Below are 22,248 nucleotides of genomic sequence, written 5' to 3'. Positions count from 1 at the left end.
TGGCTCTGGCTTCGGCCAGGCATGTGTCAGAATTGGCGGCTTTGTCATAAAAAAGCCCTTACCTGACTTTCCATATGGATAGGGCAGAGTTGAGGACTCGTCCTCACTTTCTCCCGAAGGTGGTATCAGGTTTTCACTTGTACCAACCTATTGTGGTGCCTGCGGCTACTAGGGACTTGGAGGATTCCAAGTTACTGGACGTAGTCAGGGCCCTGAAAAATTATATTTCCAGGACGGCTGGAGTCAGGAAAACTGACTCGCTGTTTATCCTAGATGCACCCAACATGCTGGGTGCTCCTGCTTCTAAGCAGACTATAGCGCGCTGGATTTGTAGCACTATTCAGCTTGCGCATTCTGCGGTGGGACTACCGCAGCCTAAATCTGTAAAAGCCCATTCCACATGGAAGGGGGCTCATCTTGGGCGGCTGCCCGAGGGGTCTCGGCTTTACAACTTGGCCGAGCTGCTACTTGGTCAGGGGCAAACACGTTGCAAAATTCTACAAATTTGATACCCTGGCTGAGAAGGACCTTGAGTTCTCTCATTCGGTGCTGCAGAGTCATCCGCACTCTCCCGCCCGTTTGGGAGCTTTGGTATAATCCCCATGGTCCTTACGGAGTCCCCAGCATCCACTAGGGCGTCGGAGAAAATAAGATTTTACTCACCGGTAAATCTATTTCTCGTAGTCCGTAGTGGATGCTGGGCGCCCATCCCTAGTGCGGATTGTCTGCAATACTTGTAAATAGTTATTGTTACACAAATCGGGTTGTTATTGCGAACCATCTATTCAGAGGTTCCATTGTTATCATACTGTTAACCGGGGTTCCTATCACGTGTGATTGGTGTGGCTGGTATGAGTCTTACCCGGGATTCAAAATCCTTCCTTATTGTGTCAGCTCTTCCGGGCACAGTATCCTAACTGAGGCTTGGAGGAGGGTCATAGGGGGAGGAGCCAGTGCACACCAGATAGTCCTAAAGCTTTCTTTAGATGTGCCCAGTCTCCTGCGGAGCCGTCTATTCCCCATGGTCCTTACGGAGTCCCCAGCATCCACTACGGACTACGAGAAATAGATTTACCGGTGAGTAAAATCTTATTTATTATTTATATAGTGCTCTTTCTCCAACAGGACTCAAGGCGCTTATCTTGTAACTTTTTCTTCAGGCCATTTGTTGGTCCATGCAATGGGTACCAGGTATCATAAAAGAGAGATAAAACAGAACAGGATAAAACCATTGCCCTGTTCTGTTTTTATCCCTATTTTATGATACCGGATACCCACTGCATGGACCATAACCTCTTTTTGCTTTGTTGATTGCACTTGTTTAATTTTTCACACCACTAGTAGGCACTGATAGTCTTCCTTGACCAATATTTATAAATGTTACAAAAATCATTTTGATTCAATATTTTGACCCTTGGATAACGCAGAGGCGCAAGTTGGCTTTGGCCCAAACCTCCCTTGTCTCTGGGCAATGTTAGATCATTACACTATCTGGATCTGCTGCTGTACTGTACTAAGGTCCTCTCTGAGAATGGTCATTACTTCAGCTGGAGAACACAGTACTGTTATAACAATCATGTGACCATGGACTGGATAGTAACGCTTTGTGGTCACTAACAGCCTGTGACAGTTAAACACTCTGTACAGCCTTCATTTTGGCAGGATGTTGATAGAAGTCCTGTCAGACACTTGCTTACATAAGCTGAGCAGGCAGGAAGTGTTTAAACTCTGTGGCATTATTTGAGTGTATTGTATGCTGCAAAGCAAATTAACATGCTTTTTGTTTTCTTAAAGGATATTCCTGTACTTGTTCCTTGGAGGGCTTAGTTTACTGGTGATTGTTGGTTTACATCAGTTGATGGAGTCCAGAAAGGTATGCAGTATGGTGGCTTTATTTTGGGGGGATGGGGGTGGCGTTTGTTTACACTTTTTATTATCCATTTATATGGCGCCACAAGGTTCCACAGCGCCTAACAAAGTATGTATAAAAAGCAAAACAAAAAAAAAATGATCAAAACAAGAAAAATAATGGCTTACAGTACAAGACAATGTAGGACAAGTACGTGGTATATAAACATCTCTGCATCAGCGGACATAACACTGAAATAAGCGTCAGGGAAACTGAGGGTTAGGTGCCGTTATATGGAGTATGGAGTAGAACATACTCTAGGTAAGAGAAGGAAAACCACATGAGGGGAGAGGGCCCTGCTCGTGAGAGCTTATATTCTAAAGGGGAGGAGCAGATGGACATAAAGAAGTGGGTCTTGAGAAACTGATGTTTTGTAGATAAGTGGAGAGTCTGGATGGGAGAAGTAGACCATTCCAAAGATAGGGTACAGCATGTGCAAAATCTTGGAGGTAGGAGTGGGAGAAAGCAATCAGTTGGCAGGGTGGGGACCAGGCATTTATAGAGCGCAGAAGACGGGTGGGAATGTAAGGGGAGTTAGGTCAGAGATTTAAATGGGAGAGAAGTGGGTGAGAGCTTTGTAAGGGAGTGTGAGCAGCTTGAATTGGATTCTGAAGGGGAAGGGGAGCACTGCAGGGCTTGTAAGAGAGGGGAGGTGGACAAAGTACATTTGGAGAGGAAGATTAGCCAGGCAGAAGCATTGAGGATAGATTGGAGTGGAGAGAGGTGGTTGTCAGGCAGGCCACGTAGGAGATTACAGCCTACTTACCTATATTTCTAATCTCCTCGCCGGAAGATGCCCAGAGAAGAGATGCTTGTGGACAGGGGTGGAGCTAATTGCATCATTAGGCCCTGCCCACCCACCGGGAAGATTGAGTGGTTGGGCAATATTACTATAGGGGTGGAGCAAAAATGACACAATTAGCATATAATTGTGTTATTAGGCTCCGCCGGGTCTGCGATTTCGCCCACCTTACTAGGAAGTGGGCATAATGCGTGAGGGGTGCCCACTCTTCTGGGGCTACAGAGTACTACCCGTGAAACCAGCTGTTTCCAGCAAAATCCGGGAGAGTAGGTAATTATGGATTACAGTAGTCCAATCTGGAGATGACCAGTGAGCAGATGAAGGTTTTATTAGCATCCAGGGTGAGATAGGGTCTGATCCTGGAAATATTTGAGATGGAAACAGTAGGACTGCGGGAGATACTGAATGTGTGGTTTGAAGGAGAGGGAGGAGTCAAGGATAACTCCAAGACAGCACACTTTGAGGCTAGAGGAAATAGTTGTGCCATCAATAGATAATTGTGGGAGATGAGGTGGTGTGGGAAGATGATCGGCTCATTTTAAGTTTAAGAAAGCGCTGGAACATCAAAGAAGAGGAAGCAGAGAAAGTTGGAGATATGAGTGAGGAGAGCAGGGGAGAGATCAAGGGAGGAAAGGTAAATTTGAGTATCATGAGCATAGAAGACGATAATGGAAGTCAAAAGAGCTAATGAACTTATCGAGGACGACTAGAGAGAAAATTGAGAGGTCCAAGAACAATCTTGGGGGACACCTACTGTTAGATGGCACTTACGCAGGGAGTGAAGAATTTGTAGGAGGGGGTGGGCCACAGTGTCTGAGGGAGGGAGTTGACAGTGGCAAAGAGACGTCGGGGGTTTGAAGGCTAGGTGAAAATGAGGTTCTTAAGTATGTTTAGAGAGGGCGGGTGCAGCACTGAAGGTTGAGAGCATTACTTTGAAATTGAGGAAGACTGCCTTAGAGCATGAGTTAATCGACTGTCGCTCGGCAGTACATAAAAGCAGATATATGGTGAATTTGGAATGCCAGGATTGAGGCGTTGATCTTGAGGCAACGTTAACCAATACAGCTGTGGTTTTTAAACTCGGGACCCCGAATAGTTCATGGTTTCCATGTAACCCAGCAGGTACACAGTTGTATTACAAACGGTCACGTTTTTAAAGAACCACAGCTGACCTTGAAAACAAACATGAGCTATTTGGGGTCCTGAAGACTCGGGGGCAGATGTATTAAGCATGGAGAAGTGATAAAGCAGTGATGAGAGGAAGGTGATAACGCACCAGCCAATCAGCTCCTAACTGTAATTTTTCAAACCCGTAATGATTGGCTGAGTTGGAGTACCATTGCAATATAGCAACGCTCTCACATTGTAAGTTTAGTATTTCTTTCAATAAATTTTTTGTACAAGTGAATTATTCTTAATCTGTTCTCACTAGTATACAGGTGTCAAGTCACATGCAGCAATTTATACCCTTTTCACGCTACCATAAATATCCTGGGTTATTGCTTGTAAATGTGCAGCAACCTGCGATATTGGGGTAAATGTATTATAGTGGCACGGATTGTGCTGCTATAACACTTCCTGCTTTGCCTCATTACGGAGGCGAAGCAGGGAGACACATAGACAAGATGTATAACATCTTCTCTGCTTCCGGCGATGCCCCCTTGAGCACACAGCGCTGGTGCGCTTTGTCGCCCGGCCAGCTCCACTGCACATGCACGGGATATCGCTACTCACGCGAGATTCCACTGCGCAGTCCGGAGCTGGCAGCTGCCACAGCCAGTGACACCTCTGTCCCTGCTGTGGAGATAGGGCATCGAAATAGTCAGCTACGGTGTCTGAACAGTCAGCGATGCTGACCATTCATACATTGCCACCTCGTAGCGGCATGATATCTGTTATGGGCGCCTCTGTCACTGAACCGGTACCTCCGCTGTCATACGTGGGTGAGAACCGGTATCCGTGCACATAACATGCGCTGATGCTGCTTCTCCCCATAACGACACAATACATTTACCCCATTGTGCAGTGTGAAAGCACCCTGTTGAAATTACCCTGGTCGAGCGACCCGGCATTTCAACCCAAGTAGCAAGCAGGATTCAACACGTCTGTGACATCACCAACCCTGCAATAAGCCTGGTCAGACCGCCAGGTCGCACACGGGAGGGACCTGTGTACAAAATCGTGGGTGCGACCCGATAATGCAGTATGAAAGAGGTATTAGTTGCGCATTGTTTATGTGCAACAGAGTGCTAGTGTACTGGAATTTTCTCTGACGTCCTAAGTGGATGCTGGGGACTCCGTCAGGACCATGGGGATTAGCGGCTCCGCAGGAGACAGGGCACAAAACTAAAGCTTTAGGATCAGGTGGTGTGTACTGGCTCCTCCCCCTATGACCCTCCTCCAAGCCTCAGTTAGGTTTTTGTGCCCGTCCGAGCAGGGTGCAATCTAGGTGGCTCTCTTAAGGAGCTGCTTAGAAAAAGTTTTTAGGTTTCTTATTTTCAGTGAGTCCTGCTGGCAACAGGCTCACTGCATCGAGGGACTTAGGGGAGAGAAGTTCAACTCACCTGCGTGCAGGATGGATTGGCTTCTTAGGCTACTGGACACCATTAGCTCCAGAGGGAGTCGGAACACAGGTCTCACCCTGGGGTTCGTCCCGGAGCCGCGCCGCCGACCCCCCTTGCAGATGCTGAAGATTGAAGGTCCAGAAACCGGCGGCAGAAGGCTTTTCAGTCTTCATGAAGGTAGCGCACAGCACTGCAGCTGTGCGCCATTGTTGTCACACACTTCACACCAACGGTCACGGAGGGTGCAGGGCGTTGCTGGGGGCGCCCTGGGCAGCAATGTATAATACCTTATTCTGGCTAAAAATACATCACATATAGCCCCTGGAGGCTATATGGATGTATTTAACCCCTGCCAGGTCTCAGAAAAACGGGAGAAGAAGCCCGCCGAAAAGGGGGCGGGGCCTATTCTCCTCAGCACACAGCGCCATTTTCCCTCACAGAAAGGCTGGTGGGAAGGCTCCCAGGCTCTCCCCTGCACTGCACTACAGAAACAGGGTTAAAACAGAGAGGGGGGGCACTTATTTGGCGATATGTGTGTATATATATATATATATATATATATATATATATATATATATATATATATATATATATATATATATATTAAAATGCTATAAGGGAAAAACACTTATATAAAGGTTGTCCCTGTATAATATAGCGTTTTTGGTGTGTGCTGGCAAATTCTCCCTCTGTCTCCCCAAAGGGCTAGTGGGGTCCTGTCCTCTATCAGAGCATTCCCTGTGTGTGTGCTGTGTGTCGGTACTTGTGTGTCGACATGTATGAGGACGATGTTGGTGAGGAGGCGGAGCAATTGCCGGTAATGGTGATGTCACTCTCTAGGGAGTCGACACCGGAATGGATGGCTTATTTAAGAAATTACGTGATAATGTCAACACGCTGCAAGGTCGGTTGACGACATGAGACGGCCGGCAAACCAATTAGTACCTGTCCAGGCGTCCAAAACACCGTCAGGGGCGTTAAAACGTCCTTTTACCTCAGTCGGTCGACACAGACACGGACACTGACTCCAGTGTCGACGGTGAAGAAACAAACGTATTTTCCTTTAGGGCCACACGTTACTTGTTAAGGGCAATGAAGGAGATGTTACATATTTCTGATACTACAAGTACCACAAAAAAGGGTATTATGTGGAGTGTGAAAAAACTACATGTGGTTTTTCCTGAATCAGATAAATTAAATGAAGTGTGTGATGATGCGTGGGTTTCCCCCGATAGAAAATTATTGGCGGTATACCCTTTCCCGCCAGAAGTTATGGCGCGTTGGGAAACACACCTTAGGGTGGATAAGGCGCTCACACGCTTATAAAAACAAGTGGCGTTACCGTCTCCAGATACGGACGCCCTCAAGGAGCCAACTGATAGGAGGTTGGAAAATATCCTAAAAAGTATATACACACATACTGGTGTTATACTGCGACCAGCGATCGCCTCAGCCTGGATGGGCAGCGCTGGGGTGGCTTGGTCGGATTCCCTGACTGGAAATATTGATACCCTTGACAGGGACAGTATTTTATTGACTATAGAGCATTTAAAAGATGCATTTCTATATATGCGAAACTCTGGCATCAAGAGTAAGTGCGATGTCCATATCTGCCAGACGATGTTTATGGACACGACAGTGGTCAGGTGATGCAGATTCCAAACGGCACATGGAAGTATTGCCGTATAAAGGGGAGGAGTTATTTGGGGTCGGTCCATCGGACCTGGTGGCCACGGCAACAGCTAGAAAATCCACCTTTTTTACCCCAAGTCACATCTCAGCAGAAAAAGACATAGTCTTTTCAGCCTCAGTCCTTTCGTCCCCATAATATCTGCCCAAGGATAGAGGTAAGGGAAGAAGACTGCAGCAGGCAGCCCATTCCCAGGAACAGAAGCCTTCCACCGCTTCTGCCAAGTCCTCAGCATGACGCTGGGGCCGTACAAACAGGTGCGGTGGGGGGTCGTCTCGAGTTTCAGCACGCAGTGGGCTCACTCGCAAGTGGACCCCTGGATCCTACAAGTAGTATCCCAGGGGTACAGATTGGAAATTCGAGACGTCTCCCCCTCGCAGGTTCCTGAAGTTTGCTTTACCAACGTCTACCTCCGACAGGGAGGCAGTATTGAAAACCATTCACAAGCTGTATTCCCAGCAGGTGATAATCAAAGTACCCCTCCTACTACAAGTAAAGGGGTATTATTCCACACTATATTGTGGTACTGAAGCCAGACGGCTCGGTGAGACCTATTCTAAATGGAGTCACTCAGAGCAGTGATAGCGAACCAGGAAGAAGGGGACTATATGGTGTCCCTGGACATCAAGGATGCTTACCTCCATGTCCAAATTTGCCCTTCTCACAAAGGGTACCTCAGGTTCGTGGTACAAAACTGTCACTATCAGTTTCAGACGCTGCCGTTTGGATTGTCCACGGCACCCCGGGTCTTTACCAAGGTAATGGCCGAAATGATGATTCTTCTTCAAAGAAAAGGCGTCTTAATTATCCCTTACTTGGACGATCTCCTGATGATAAGGGCAAGGTCCAGAGAACAGTTGGAGGTCTGAGTAGCACTATCTCAAGTAGTTCTACGACCGCACGGGTGGATTCTAAATATTCCAAAATCGCAGCTGTCTCCGACGACACGTCTGCTGTCCCTAGGGATGATTCTGGACACAGTCCAGAAAAAGGTGTTTCTCCCGGAGGAGAAAGCCAGGGAGTTATCCGAGCTAGTCAGGAACCTCCAAAAACCAGGAAAAGTGTCAGTGCATCATTGCACAAGGGTCCTGGGAAAAATGGTGGCTTCTTACGAAGCGATTCCATTCGGCAGATTTCACGCAAGAACTTTTCAGTGGGATCTGCTGGACAAATGGACCGGATCGCATCTTCAGATGCATCAGCGGATAACCCTGTCTCCAAGGTCAAGGGTGTCTCTTCTGTGGTGGCTGCAGAGTGCTCATCTACTAAAGTGCCACAGTTATGCATTCAGGACTGGGTCCTGGTGACCACGGATTCCAGCTTGAAAGGCTGGGGAGCAGTCACACAGGGAAAAAATTTCCAGGGAGTGTGATCAAGTCTGGGGACTTCTCTCCGCATAAATATACTGGAGCTAAGAGCAATTTACAATGCTCTAAGCTTAGCAAGACCTCTGCTTCAAGGTCAGCCGGTATTGATCCAGTGGGACAACATCACGGCAGTCGCCCACGTAAACAGACAGGGCGGCACAAGAAGCAGGAGGACAATGGCAGAAACTGCAAGGATTCTTCGCTGGGCGGAAAATCATGTGATAGCACTGTCAGCAGTTTTCATTCCGGGAGTGGACAACTGGGAAGCAGACTTCCTCAGCACGACCTCCACCCGGGAGAGTGGGGACTTCATCGAGAAGTTGTTTCCACATGATTGTGCACCGTTGGGAAAGACCAAAGGTGGACATGATGGCGTCCCGCCTGAACAAAAAACTGGACAGGTATTGCGCCAGGTCAAGAGACCCTCAGGAAATAGCTGTGGACGTTCTGGTAACACCATGGGTGTACCAGTCGGTGTATGTGTTCCCTCCTCTGCTTCTCATACCAAAGGTACTGAGAATTATAAGACGTAGAGGAGTAAGAACTATACTCGTGGCTCCGGATGGGCCAAGAAGGACTTGGTACCCGGAACTTCATGAGATGCTCACAGAGGACTCAGGGCCTCTGCCGATAAGAAGGGACTTGCTTCAGCAAGTACCATGTCTGTTCCAAGACTTACCGCGGGTGCGTTTGACGGCATGGCGGTTGAACGCCGGATCCTAAGGGAAAAAAGGCATTCCGGAAGAGGTCATTCCTACCCTGGTCAAAGCCAGGAAGGAGGTGACCGCACAACATTATCACCACATGTGGCGAAAATATGTTGCGTGGTGTGAGGCCAGGAAGGCCCCACGAAGAAATTTCAACTCGGTCGATTCCTGCATTTCCTGCAAACAGGAGTGTCTATGGGCCTCAAATTGGGGTCCATTAAGGTTCAAATTTCGGCCCTGTCGATTTTCTTCCAGAAAGAATTGGCTTCAGTTCCTGAAGTCCAGAAATTTGACAAGGGAGTACTGCATATACAACCCCCTTTTGTGCCTCCAGTGGCACTGTGGGATCTCAACGTAGTCCTGGGATTCCTCAAATCACGTTGGTTTAAACCGCTCAAATCTGTGGATTTGAAATATCTCACATGGAAAGTGACCATGATGTTGGCCCTGGCCTCGGCCAGGCGAGTGTCAGAATTGGCGGCTTTGTCTCACAAAAGCCCATATCTGATTGTCCATTCGGACAGGGCAGAGCTGCGGACTCGTCCCCAGTTTCTCCCTAAGGTGGTGTCAGCGTTTCATCTGAACCAGCTTATTGTGGTACCTGCGGCTACTAGAGACTTGGAGGACTCCAAGTTGCTAGATGTTGTCAGGGCCCTGAAAATATAGATTTCCAGGACGGCTGGAGTCAGGAAAACTGACTTGCTGTTATCCTGTATGCACCCAAAAAACTGGGTGCTCTTGCTTCTAAGCAGACGATTGCTAGTTGAATGTGTAGTACAATTCAGCTTGCACATTCTGTGGCAGGACTGCCACAGCCAAAATATATAAATGCCCATTCCACAAGGAAGGTGGGCTCATCTTGGGCGACTGCCCGAGGGGTCTCGGCTTTACAACTTTGCCGAGCTGCTACTTGGTCAGGGGCACACCCTGGCTGAGGAGGACCTGGAGTTCTCTCACTCGGTGCTGCAGAGTCATCCGCACTCTCCCGCCCGTTTGGGAGCTTTGGTATAATCCCCATGGTCCTGACGGAGTCCCCAGCATCCACTTAGGACGTCAGAGAAAATAAGATTTTACTTACCGATAAATCTATTTCTCGTAGTCCGTAGTGGATGCTGGGCGCCCATCCCAAGTGCGGATTGTCTGCAATACTTGTACATAGTTGTTGTTACAAAAAAATCGGGTTGTTATTGTTGTGAGCCGTCTGTTCAGAGGCTCCTACGTTTGTCATACTGTTAACTGGGTTTAGATCACAAGTTATACGGTGTGATTGGTGTGGCTGGTATGAGTCTTACCCGGGATTCAATATCCTTCCTTATTGTGTACGCTCGTCCGGGCACAGTATCCTAACTGAGGCTTGGAGGAGGGTCATAGGGGGAGGAGCCAGTACACACCACCTGATCCTAAAGCTTTAGTTTTGTGCCCTGTCTCCTGCGGAGCCGCTAATCCCCATGGTCCTGACGGAGTCCCCAGCATCCACTACGGACTACGAGAAATAGATTTATCGGTAAGTAAAATCTTATTTTTTTGTTTTTAGCTGTTTTGCTCCATGTGGCATGGTGATAGGACAGCCATATACTCTTTTATGGGCATTATACATTGCAGGAGGCTAGGTTACACAATAATTTATACCATTTAAGTAACTGATCCAGTGCTGTAGTCTGATCACATGTATGGGGAAACTTTTCACTTCCCTTTTTATTTTCATCCCGTCTAAAATGACACAAGTGGCGTGTGTGAGACTGAAGAACAGTGAGTTCCTGTGTGTTGCTTATGTGTGTACTTTATCAGGTGTTTCTCGTTTCTACAGAGAAAGAGACCAGCTCAAAAAGTGGAGATGGGCACATCAAGCCAAAATGATGTTGACATGAGCTGGATTCCTCCTGAGACATTGAGCCAAATAAGTATGTATTCAAATTTTTAAGCAATCTGTTAACATCAATGGAACACAACACTGTATCTAGAGCATGGGTCTTCAACCTGTGGCCCTCCAGCGGCTGCGGAACTACACATCCCACCATGCCCTGCCACATTTTTGCTATTAAGGCATGGTAAAACTGAGGCAGGGCATGCTGGGATGTGTAGTTCCGCAGCAGCTGGAGGGCCACAGGTTGAAGACCTATGATCTAGAGGCTTAATATGTCATCAGCATGTTTCCATAGATGTGGTTATATATTGTAGACTAAATGTTACGTTTGATAGTTGCCAATCTGACAGAAATAGAGATCCAAAATATTGCTTCTCACCCTAAAGGGGGGTACTCACGGAGCGATATTCTAAGCAATCTGACTAGATTGCTTAGAATATCGGCAGGATCGCTCCGTGTGTAGCCCCCTCGGCGATAGCGATGCGCGGCCCCGCACATCGCTATCGCCGCTGCTAGATTGGCCTGCATGCAGGCCAATCTAGCGGGTCGCTCACTTCACCCGCTGGGTGAAGTGAGCGGCCCCCCCGTCTCCCCCCGCACGCTCAGCACAGATCGCGCTGTGCTGAGCGGCAGGAGAGATGTGTGCTGAGCGGTTCGCTCAGCACGCATCTCTCCTTGATCGGCCCGTGAGTACTGGGCTTTACAGTGCTCTTTCAAAGATCCAGTGCTCACTGGTTACTATACTGAGTACTAACTGTAACAATCCTAAACGTTCTTGCCTCCTGACAAGTAATAAGTTGGCTTTCCAAATGAAAGCAAATGTTCTTGTTTCAAGCTTTCGTATGTCATCCAAACCACTGTCCATCACCTCATTTTTTATTTTTCTTCCAGTGGCCCTTCCTTTTACAATAATGCTGATTTCTGTTTCTTATTGTTATCTGTCCTGTCATTGCCTTGTTCTCTTCTCTAATAAATCTTGCTATCTTTTTTTGTCTTTTGCTTCCTTGCGACTTCAGTGCAAAGTAGACGAGGTGAGACTACTTGACTTTCTCTTGGAGTGTAGTACACTTGCACTGCTTGTGGTAGTGTCTGTTCTGTATCTACTATAGTTCTGCATAAAGCCATGTGAGAATTGCAGTGACTGAGATTTAGCAACATGTTCTAAGGCTGTCTCCTATGACTACAGTAATACACAACACTTTGTTACATGGGCACCTTTTCTATCATGATTCTGTTGGAATGAGATAAAACAGCTGCATGGAACTTGTGTGTCTCGCTTGTGGATTAACACACAAATCAGCCACTAGTGCAATATGTAATCTTCCACTTTTTCTTCCTCTTAATAGACAAAGCTTCCCCAAGAAGATCTCCACGCAAAAGAGCCCAGAAAAGATCAGCGGGATCTGATGAATGAACAGACTCTGTGCTCCTCAGTCTATTTTGTCCTATAATACTGACCCTCCTTACCAAGATGGATAACTTGTGACATCCATAATGGAAAAGTGGAGTGGGAAGTGATGTCCTTGTAAAACATTGACTGCTAAAACCTATTTTTATTTTCCCATGGGATTGGATTTTTTTGTTTGTTAAAACCTTGAGCCCCAATATATCCTCTAAAGCACGCTGTGCATAAACTAGGATCTTGCGTTGCAGCATTAATGCTAAAGCATTGAAGTTGCATGTTCATTGTCTTATTGACTGACCTGTTTTTCACAGAGAAATGCAACTTTGGATGTTTGTCTTGGAGGGAGTGAGCCACAGATTATGTAAATGGAAACATATGCTTTTACCTACATGATGGTATTCGTGAGTCCTAAGGAAATCTAGTGCATTATGCTGCCATATCTAGCATTCTAGGTGGCCGGAGAGAAATGCGTTGAGCTTCTTCTCCTGCCTTTGCAGCCATCAACATCACCAATGTGTATTTATACTAAACTTCTACCAGAAGTTTGCACTGTGGATATCTTGGTTTTGGGAATGTTATATCAAGGGTTTTTTTAAAACATTGATTTAGAAATTGGTAAACTAAACCACGGACCAATGTGTCCATGCAGGTGGGTGAGAAACTTTACAAAGAGGAAAAGTTTTACTTTTGTAAATGGGACAAACAGTCTGCCTGCAAGTGTACAAAGGAATACATTCTTAAATAAAAGTAAAACTGCCATTTGCGATGTGTTCTTTTCATATACATACATTCAAACATACAGCTGTGGGGGCAGCAGTGCCGACCAAAGACTGCAGGGGGAGCCAGCTAGCACATATACACATACATGTCAAGTTGTATGTAACATGTGCTGGCTTCCTCACCCAGGGATCAGCAGCAGCAGCCGACGCCACAAAGTCCTCAGCCTAACTTCAATTAGCCTGCCCCCAGACTCCCATTGACTGGCGCACAGGAATCTGGAGCCAGGCTTATTGAAGATGGGCAGGTTGAGCACTGTGCCTGCTTCCCATGTGTGCAGCAGTGGCTGCTGATCCCCCGGGTAAAGAAGCCATCACATATGTACATGTCAAGTTGTATGTAACGTATGTGCTGTCCGGCTCCCCCTTGCAGATTACAGAAGAGTTTTGCAGTAGGCCAGTAATTGGTATTTCCAGCTGTAATGATTTATGTTAAAATGTCTTTGAAATTAGCAGCAAAAGATCCTCATTACAGAATTTTACTTCTTTCAATACCACTGTTTGGGGATGCGGTCAGCATCCCGGTGCGGTGGATGCCGGAGGTCAGATGACTGACGCCAGAATCCCAAGACCTTCTGGAATCCCGGTGCTGGAAGCCCAGCCAACTGCATCCAGATGGAGAGTTTTAGGGATAGGGTTATGCAGCACAAGGGGGATTAATCATAGCCGCCATTCCCCTGTGTCTTAGCCCTAGCCGCCACCACCTGTGATTAGCTCTAGCCGACACCCCAGGCGGGTTAGGGTAGGTGACTGGGGAGGGCTTAATCACCCCATCCCCTGTCGGCATTCTAAATGTCGGGATGCTGTGGTCGGTCATGTGACCGCCGGCATCCCCACTGACGGCAAAACATATCATACCCGGCTGAAACAAGTAAACTCAGCCCTTATGTAGAAAACAGTTACTGGGGGGAAAAGGGGTAACATAAAAAAGACTAGTAGCCCATCGAGTTCAACCAGAATTATATTGCATTCTCTAATCTGTTTAGGGTAAAGGCTATACCCTCGTATATCTTTTTCTGTTAGAAATTTGTCTAACCCATTTTTAAACGCATTGACTGAGTCCGCCATTACTACCTTCTCTGGCAGTGAATTACATTTCTCTATCGTCCTAAGTGGATGCTGGGGTTCCTGAAAGGACCATGGGGAATAGCGGCTCCGCAGGAGACAGGGCACAAAAGTAAAGCTTTTACAGGTCAGGTGGTGTGTACTGGCTCCTCCCCCTATGACCCTCCTCCAGACTCCAGTTAGATTTTTGTGCCCGGCCGAGAAGGGTGCAATTCTAGGTGGCTCTCATAAAGAGCTGCTTAGAGAGTTTAGCTTAGGTTTTTTATTTTACAGTGATTCCTGCTGGCAACAGGATCACTGCAACGAGGGACAGAGGGGAGAAGAAGTGAACTCACCTGCGTGCAGGATGGATTGGCTTCTTGGCTACTGGACATGAAGCTCCAGAGGGACGATCACAGGTACAGCCTGGATGGTCACCGGAGCCACGCCGCCGGCCCCCTCACAGATGCTGAAGCAAGAAGAGGTCCAGAATCGGCGGCAGAAGACTCCTGCAGTCTTCTTAAGGTAGCGCACAGCACTGCAGCTGTGCGCCATTTTCCTCTCAGCACACTTCACACGGCAGTCACTGAGGGTGCAGGGCGCTGGGGGGGGGCGCCCTGGGAGGCAAATGAAAACCTTTAAAAAGGCTAAAAATACCTCACATATAGCCCCAGAGGCTATATGGAGATATTTACCCCTGCCTAAATGTACTAAATAGCGGGAGACGAGCCCGCCGAAAAAGGGGCGGGGCCTATCTCCTCAGCACACGGCGCCATTTTCTGTCACAGCTCCGCTGGTCAGGAAGGCTCCCAGGTCTCTCCCCTGCACTGCACTACAGAAACAGGGTATAACAGAGAGGGGGGGCAGAATAAATGGCAATATATTAATATAAAAGCAGCTATAAGGGAGCACTTAATCATAAGGCTATCCCTGTCATATATAGCGCTTTTTGGTGTGTGCTGGCAGACTCTCCCTCTGTCTCCCCAAAGGGCTAGTGGGTCCTGTCTTCGTATAGAGCATTCCCTGTGTGTCTGCTGTGTGTCGGTACGTGTGTGTCGACATGTATGAGGACGTTATTGGTGTGGAGGCGGAGCAATTGCCAAATATGAGGATGTCACCTCCTAGGGGGTCGACACCAGAATGGATGCCTTTATTTGTGGAATTACGGGATAGCGTCAACTCGCTTAAGCAGTCGTTTGCCGACATGAGGCGGCCGGACACTCAATTAGTGTCTGTCCAGGCGCCTCAAACACCGTCAGGGGCTGTAAAACGTCCCTTGCCTCAGTCGGTCGACACAGACCCAGACACAGGCACTGATTCCGGTGGTGAAGGTGACGAATCAACCGTATTTTCCAGTAGGGCCACACGTTATATGATTTTGGCAATAAAGGAGATGTTACATTTAGCTGATACTACAGGTACCACTAAACAGGGTATTATGTGGGGTGTGAAAAAACTACCAGTAGTTTTTACCGAATCGGAAGAATTAAATGACGTGTGTGATGAAGCGTGGGGTGCCCCGATAAAAAACTGCTAATTTCAAAGAAGTTATTGGCTTTATACCCTTTCCCGCCAGAGGTTAGGGAGCGCTGGGAAACACCTCCTAGGGTGGACAAAGCGCTAACACGCTTATCAAAACAAGTGGCGTTACCCTCTCCTGAGACGGACGCACTTAAAGATCCATCAGATAGGAGGATGGAAAATATCCAAAAAGGTATATACACACATGCAGGTGTTATACTACGACCAGCTATTGCGACTGCCTGGATGTGCAGTGCTGGGGTAGTTTGGTCAGAGTCCCTGATCGAAAATATTGATACCCTGGACAGGGACAATATTTTACTGTCGTTAGAACAAATAAAGGATGCATTTCTTTATATGCGTGATGCACAGAGAGATATCTGCACACTGGCATCACGGGTAAGTGCTATGTCCATTTCGGCCAGAAGAGCTTTATGGACACGACAGTGGACAGGCGATGCGTAGAGGAGTTATTTGAGGTCGGTCTATCGGATTTGGTGGCCACGGCTACGGCCGGGAAATCCACCTTTCTACCTCAAGTCACTCCCCAACAGAAAAAGGCACCGACCTTTCAACCGCAGCCCTTTCGTTCCTTTAAAAATAAGAGAGCAAAGGGCTATTCATATCTGCCACGAGGCAGAGGACGAGGGAAGAGACAGCAACAGGCAGCTCCTTCCCAGGAACAGAAGCCCTCCCCGGTTTCTACAAAAGCCTCAGCATGACGCTGGGGCTTCGCAAGCGGACTCGGGGGCGGTAGGCGGTCGTCTCAAAAATTACAGCGCGCAGTGGGCTCACTCGCAGGTAAATCCCTGGATCCTGCAGATAATATCTCAGGGGTACAGGTTGAAATTAGAGACAGAGCCACCTCGCCGTTTCCTGAAGTCTGCTTTACCAACGTCCCCCTCAGAAAGGGAGACGGTTTTGGAAGCCATTCACAAGCTGTATTCTCAGCAGGTGATAGTCAAGGTACCTCTTCTACAACAAGGGAAGGGGTATTATTCCACTCTATTTGTGGTACCGAAGCCGGATGGCTCGGTAAGGCCTATTCTAAATCTGAAGTCCTTGAACCTATACATAAAGAAGTTCAAGTTCAAGATGGAGTCACTCAGAGCAGTGATAGCGAACCTGGAAGAAGGGGACTTTATGGTATCCTTGGACATCAAGGATGCGTATCTCCACGTTCCAATTACCCCTCACACCAGGGGTACCTCAGGTTCGTTGTACAAAACTGTCACTATCAGTTTCAGACGCTGCCGTTTGGTTTGTCCACGGCACCTCGGGTCTTTACAAAGGTAATGGCCGAGATAATATTTCTTCTTCGAAGAAAAGGCGTATTAATTATCCCATACTTGGACGATCTCCTAATAAGGGCAAGGTCCAGAGAACAGCTAGAGATGGGTTTAGCACTATCTCAAGAGGTGCTAAAGCAGCACGGATGGATTCTGAATATTCCAAAATCCCAATTAATGCCGACAACTCGTCTGCTGTTCCTGGGGATGATTCTGGACACAGTTCAGAAAAAGGTTTTTCTTCCCGAAGAAAAAGCCAAGGAGTTATCTGACCTGGTCAGGAACCTCCTAAAACCAGGAAAGGTGTCTGTACATCAATGCACAAGAGTCCTGGGAAAAAATGGTAGCTTCTTACGAAGCAATCCCTTTCGGCAGATTCCAGGCAAAGGGATCTGTTGGACAAATGGTCAGGGTCGCATCTTCAGATGCACCTGCGGATAACCCTGTCGCCGAGGACAAGGGTATCCCTTCTGTGGTGGTTGCAGGAGGCTCATCTATTGGAGGGCCGCAGATTCGGCATACAGGATTGGATCCTGGTGACCACGGATGCCAGCCTGAGAGGCTGGGGAGCAGTCACACAGGGAAGAAATTTCCAGGGAGTGTGGTCGAGCCTGAAAAAGTCTCTTCACATAAGCATTCTGGAACTAAGAGCAATCTACAATGCTCTAAGCCAGGCGGAACCTCTGCTTCAAGGAAGACCGGTGTTGATCCAGTCGGACAACATCACGGCAGTCGCCCATGTAAACAGACAGGGCGGCACAAGAAGCAGGAGGGCAATGGCAGAAGCTGCCAGGATCCTTCGCTGGGCGGAGAATCACGTGATAGCACTGTCAGCAGTATTCATCCCGGGCGTGGACAACTGGGAAGCAGACTTCCTCAGCAGACACGACCTTCACCCGGGAGAGTGGGGACTTCATCCAGAAGTTTTCCACATGCTATTAAACCGTTGGGTAAAACCAATGGTGGACATGATGGCGTCTCGCCTCAACAAAACACTGGACAGGTATTGCGCCAGGTCAAGAGATCCGCAGGCAATAGCTGTGGACGCGCTGGTAACACCTGGGGTGTACCAGTCGGTATATGTGTTTCCTCCTCTGCCTCTCATACCAAAGGTATTGAGGATTATACGGCAAAGAGGAGTAAGACTAGTGGCTCCGGATTGGCCAAGAAGGACTTGGTACCCGGAACTTCAAGAGATGGTCACGGACGATCCGTGGCCTCTACTTCTGAGAAGGGACCTGCTTCAGCAGGGTCCTTGTCTTTTTCAAGACTTACCGCGGCTGCGTTTGACGGCATGGCGTTGAATGCCAGATCCTAAAAGGAAAAGGCATTCCAGAAGAAGTCATTCCTACCTTGAAAAGGCAAGGAAGGAAGTCACCGCGAAGCATTATCGCCGTATTTGGCGAAAATATGTTGCGTGGTGCGAGCAGCGGAGTGCTCCGATGGAGGAATTTCAACTGGGTCGTTTTCCTACATTTCCTGCAATCAGGATTGTCTATGGGTCTCAAATTGGGATCTATTAAGGTTCAAATTTCGGCCCTATCAATATTCTTCCAAAAAGAATTGGCCTCAGTCCCTGAGGTCCAGATTTTTATCAAAGGAGTACTGCATATACAGCCTCCTGTGGTGCCTAAGGTGGCACCGTGGGATCTAAATGTAGTTTTAGATTTCCTCAAATCCAATTGGTTTGAACCACTAAAGAATGTGGATTTGAAATATCTCACATGGAAAGTGACTATGTTACTGGCCCTGGCTTCGGCCGGGAGAGTATCTGAACTGGCGGCTTTGTCTTATAAAAGCCCTTATTTAATTTTCCATTCGACATAGGGCAGAGCTGCGGACGCGTCCGCATTTTCTCCCTAAGGTGGTATCAGCGTTTCACCTGAACCAGCCTATTGTAGTGCCTGCGGCTACAGACGACTTGAAGGACTCCAAGTTGTTGGACGTTGTCAGAGCCTTAAAAATATACATTTAAAGGACGGCTGGAGTCAGAAAATCTGACTCGCTGTTTATACTGTATGCACCCAACAAGTTGGGTGCACCTGCTTCTAAGCAGTCGATTGCTCGTTGGTTTTGTAACAAAATTCAACTTGTACATTCTGTGGCAGGCCTGCCACAGCCTAAATCTGTTAAGGCCCATTCCGCAAGGAAGGTGGGCTCATCTTGGGCGGCTGCCCGAGGGGTCTCGGCATTACAACTCTGCCGAGCAGCTACGTGGTCAGGGGAGAACACGTTTGTAAATTTTTACAAATTTGATACCCTGGCAAAGGAGGACCTGGAGTTCTCTCATTCGGTGCTGCAGAGTCATCCGCACTCTCCCGCCCGTTTGGGAGCTTTGGTATAATCCCCATGGTCCTTTCAGGAACCCCAGCATCCACTTAGGACGATAGAGAAAATAAGAATTTACTTACCGATAATTCTATTTCTCGGAGTCCGTAGTGGATGCTGGGCGCCCATCCCAAGTGCGGATTATCTGCAATACTTGTACATAGTTATTGTTAACTATTTCGGGTTATTGTTTAGGAAGCCATCTTTCAGAGGCTCCTCTGTTATCATACTGTTAACTGGGTTTAGATCACAAGTTGTACGGTGTGATTGGTGTGGCTGGTATGAGTCTTACCCGGGATTCAAAATCCTCCCTTATTGTGTACGCTCGTCCGGGCACAGTACCTAACTGGAGTCTGGAGGAGGGTCATAGGGGGAGGAGCCAGTACACACCACCTGACCTGTAAAAGCTTTACTTTTGTGCCCTGTCTCCTGCGGAGCCGCTATTCCCCATGGTCCTTTCAGGAACCCCAGCATCCACTACGGACTCCGAGAAATAGAATTATCGGTAAGTAAATTCTTATTATTTGTATTGCCCTTACAGTGAAGAATCCCTTCCTGCGCCGAGTACGAAATTTCCTCTCCTCATGCCTTAGAGGGTGTCTGCGCGTTTTGTGTAGAGGCCTCTTAGTAAACAACTTGCCTGACAGCTCCGCATATTGGTGGTCATTCAGAGTTGATCGCTCGCTGCCGATTATCGCAGTGCAGCGATTAAGTAAAAAAACGGCAAAAATGCGCATGGTACGCAGCGCGCGTGCGCTAAGTACTTTCACACAAAACTTTGTAGATTTACACAAGCTCGAGTGACGTTTGTTCATCGCTCGAGTGATCGTAGTGTGATTGACAGGAAGTGGGTGTTTCTGGGCGGAAACTGGCAGTTTTCAGGGAGTGTGTTAAAAAACGCAGGCATTTTTGCAGGAGTGGCTTGAGAAATGGGGGAGTGGCTGGCCGAACGCAGGGCGTGTTTGTGACATCAAACCAGGAACTAAACGGACTGAGGTGATCAGTCTAGGAGTAGGTCTGGAGCTACTCAGAAACTGCAGCAAATTATTTAGTAGCAGTTCTGCTAATCTTTTGTTCGTTATTCTGCTCAGATACATTCCCAGAGGGCGGCGGCCTAGCGTGTGCAATGCTGCTAAAAGCAGCTAGCTAGCGAGCGAACAACTCTGAATGACCACCATTGTCCCTTTTTATATATTTGTAAATATTAATCATATCCTCATAGTCGTCTCCTTTCTAGTGTAAACATATCTAACCTTGAAAGCCTCTCCTCATAGTCCAGTGTTTCCAACCCCTTAATCAATTTGGTAGCTCACCTCTGAACCTTTTCAAGTTCTAATGACTCTTTCTCTAGCATCCATAAGGGATATTGGGGACACATTAGTACAATGGGGTATAGACAGGTCCAAAGTAACCAGTGCACTTCAAATTTCTTCAACTGGGTGTGCTGGCTCCTCCCCTCTATGCCCCCCTCCCACAGCCAGTTTAGAAAAAAGTTCCCTCAGGAGAGGATGCACACTCTGCTAGCTCCAGAGTTTTCTTCAGTTTACTTTAATACTTTTTTTCTCTGACGTCCTAGTGGATGCTGGGGACTCCGTAAGGACCATGGGGAATAGCGGCTCCGCAGGAGACTGGGCACAACTAAGAAAGATTTAGGACTACCTGGTGTGCACTGGCTCCTCCCTCTATGCCCCTCCTCCAGACCTCAGTTAGAATTTTGTGCCCGGCCGAGCTGGTTGCACACTAGGGGCTCTCCTGAGCTTCTAGAAAAGAAAGTATATTTAGGTTTTTTATTTTCAGTGAGACCTGCTGGCAACAGACTCACTGCTACGAGGGACTGAGGGTAGAAGAAGCGAACCTACCTGCTTGCAGCTAGCTTGGGCTTCTTAGGCTACTGGACACCATTAGCTCCAGAGGGATCGAACACAGGCCCAGCCTCGGTCGTCCGGTCCCGGAGCCGCGCCGCCGTCCCCCTTGCAGAGCCAGAAGCAAGAAGACCGTCCAGAAAATCGGCGGCTGAAGACTCTGGTCTTCATTAAGGTAGCGCACAGCACTGCAGCTGTGCGCCATTGCTCCCCATGCACACCACACACTCCGGTCACTGATGGGTGCAGGGCGCCCTGGGCTGCAATAAGAGTACCTTATATTGGCAAATAAACACATAATATAGTCAGCAAGACTATATATGTGTAAAATCCCCTGCCAAAAATATCCTGAAAAAAGCAGGAGAAGTCCGCCGAGAAGGGGGCGGGGCTGTCTCCCTCAGCACACTGGCGCCATTTCCTCTCAGCTCTGCTGGAAGGACGCTCCCAAGGCTCTCCCCTGCAGTTTCCAGGCTCAATAGGGTAAAAAAGAGAGGGGGGGCACTAAATTTAGGCGCAAACTGTGTATTATAGCAGCTATAGGGGACAAATCACTGTGTGTAGTGTGTATCCCTGCATTATATAGCGCTCTGGTGTGTGCTGGCATACTCTCTCTCTGTCTCCCCAAAGGACTTTGTGGGGTCCTGTCCTCAGTCAGAGCATTCCCTGTGTGTGTGCGGTGTGTCGGTACGGCTGTGTCGACATGTTTGATGAGGAGGCTTATGTGGAGGCGGAGCAGGTGCCGATAAATGTGATGTCACCCCCTGCGGGGTCGACACCTGAATGGATGGACATGTGGAAGGAATTACGCGACAGTGTCAACTCCTTACATAAAAGGTTTGACAACATAACAGATGTGGGACAGCCGGCTTCTCTGCCCGTGCCTGCCCAGGCGTCTCAAAAGCCATCAGGGGCTCTAAAACGCCCACTACCTCAGATGGGCAGACACAGATGTCGACATGGATACTGACTCCAGTGTCGACGACGATGAGACTAGTGTACATTCCAATAGAGCCACTCGTTATATGATTACGGCAATGAAAAATGTGTTGCACATTTCTGATATTACCCCAGGTACCACAAAAAAGGGTACTATGTTTGGGGAGAAAAAGCTACCAGTGGT

The 22,248-nt window shown here is 48.0% G+C and overlaps 1 protein-coding gene across 2 annotated transcripts in view; it reads left to right on the top strand.

Moving 5' to 3' along the window:
- SSR1 (signal sequence receptor subunit 1) overlaps positions 1 to 13,067 on the top strand; it is a 37,900-nt gene extending 24,833 nt beyond the window's left edge. The window contains exons 6-9 of one of the 2 annotated variants that reach the window (XM_063923103.1): positions 1,795 to 1,873; positions 10,847 to 10,940; positions 11,920 to 11,934; positions 12,250 to 13,067. In XM_063923103.1, coding sequence (XP_063779173.1) covers positions 1,795 to 1,873; positions 10,847 to 10,940; positions 11,920 to 11,934; positions 12,250 to 12,317 — 256 coding nt within the window. In that variant the 3' untranslated portion in view covers positions 12,318 to 13,067. The remainder of the gene's footprint in view (positions 1 to 1,794; positions 1,874 to 10,846; positions 10,941 to 11,919; positions 11,935 to 12,249) is intronic. The other variant, XM_063923105.1, reaches the window with a different exon arrangement.
- Positions 13,068 to 22,248: the final 9,181 nt, after the last annotated feature.

The sequence above is a fragment of the Pseudophryne corroboree genome, chromosome 5 (assembly GCF_028390025.1).
Source record: "Pseudophryne corroboree isolate aPseCor3 chromosome 5, aPseCor3.hap2, whole genome shotgun sequence".
NCBI lineage: Eukaryota > Metazoa > Chordata > Amphibia > Anura > Myobatrachidae > Pseudophryne > Pseudophryne corroboree.
Note: the sequence above shows the minus strand (reverse complement) of the source record. Positions and strands in the feature narration are given on the sequence as shown.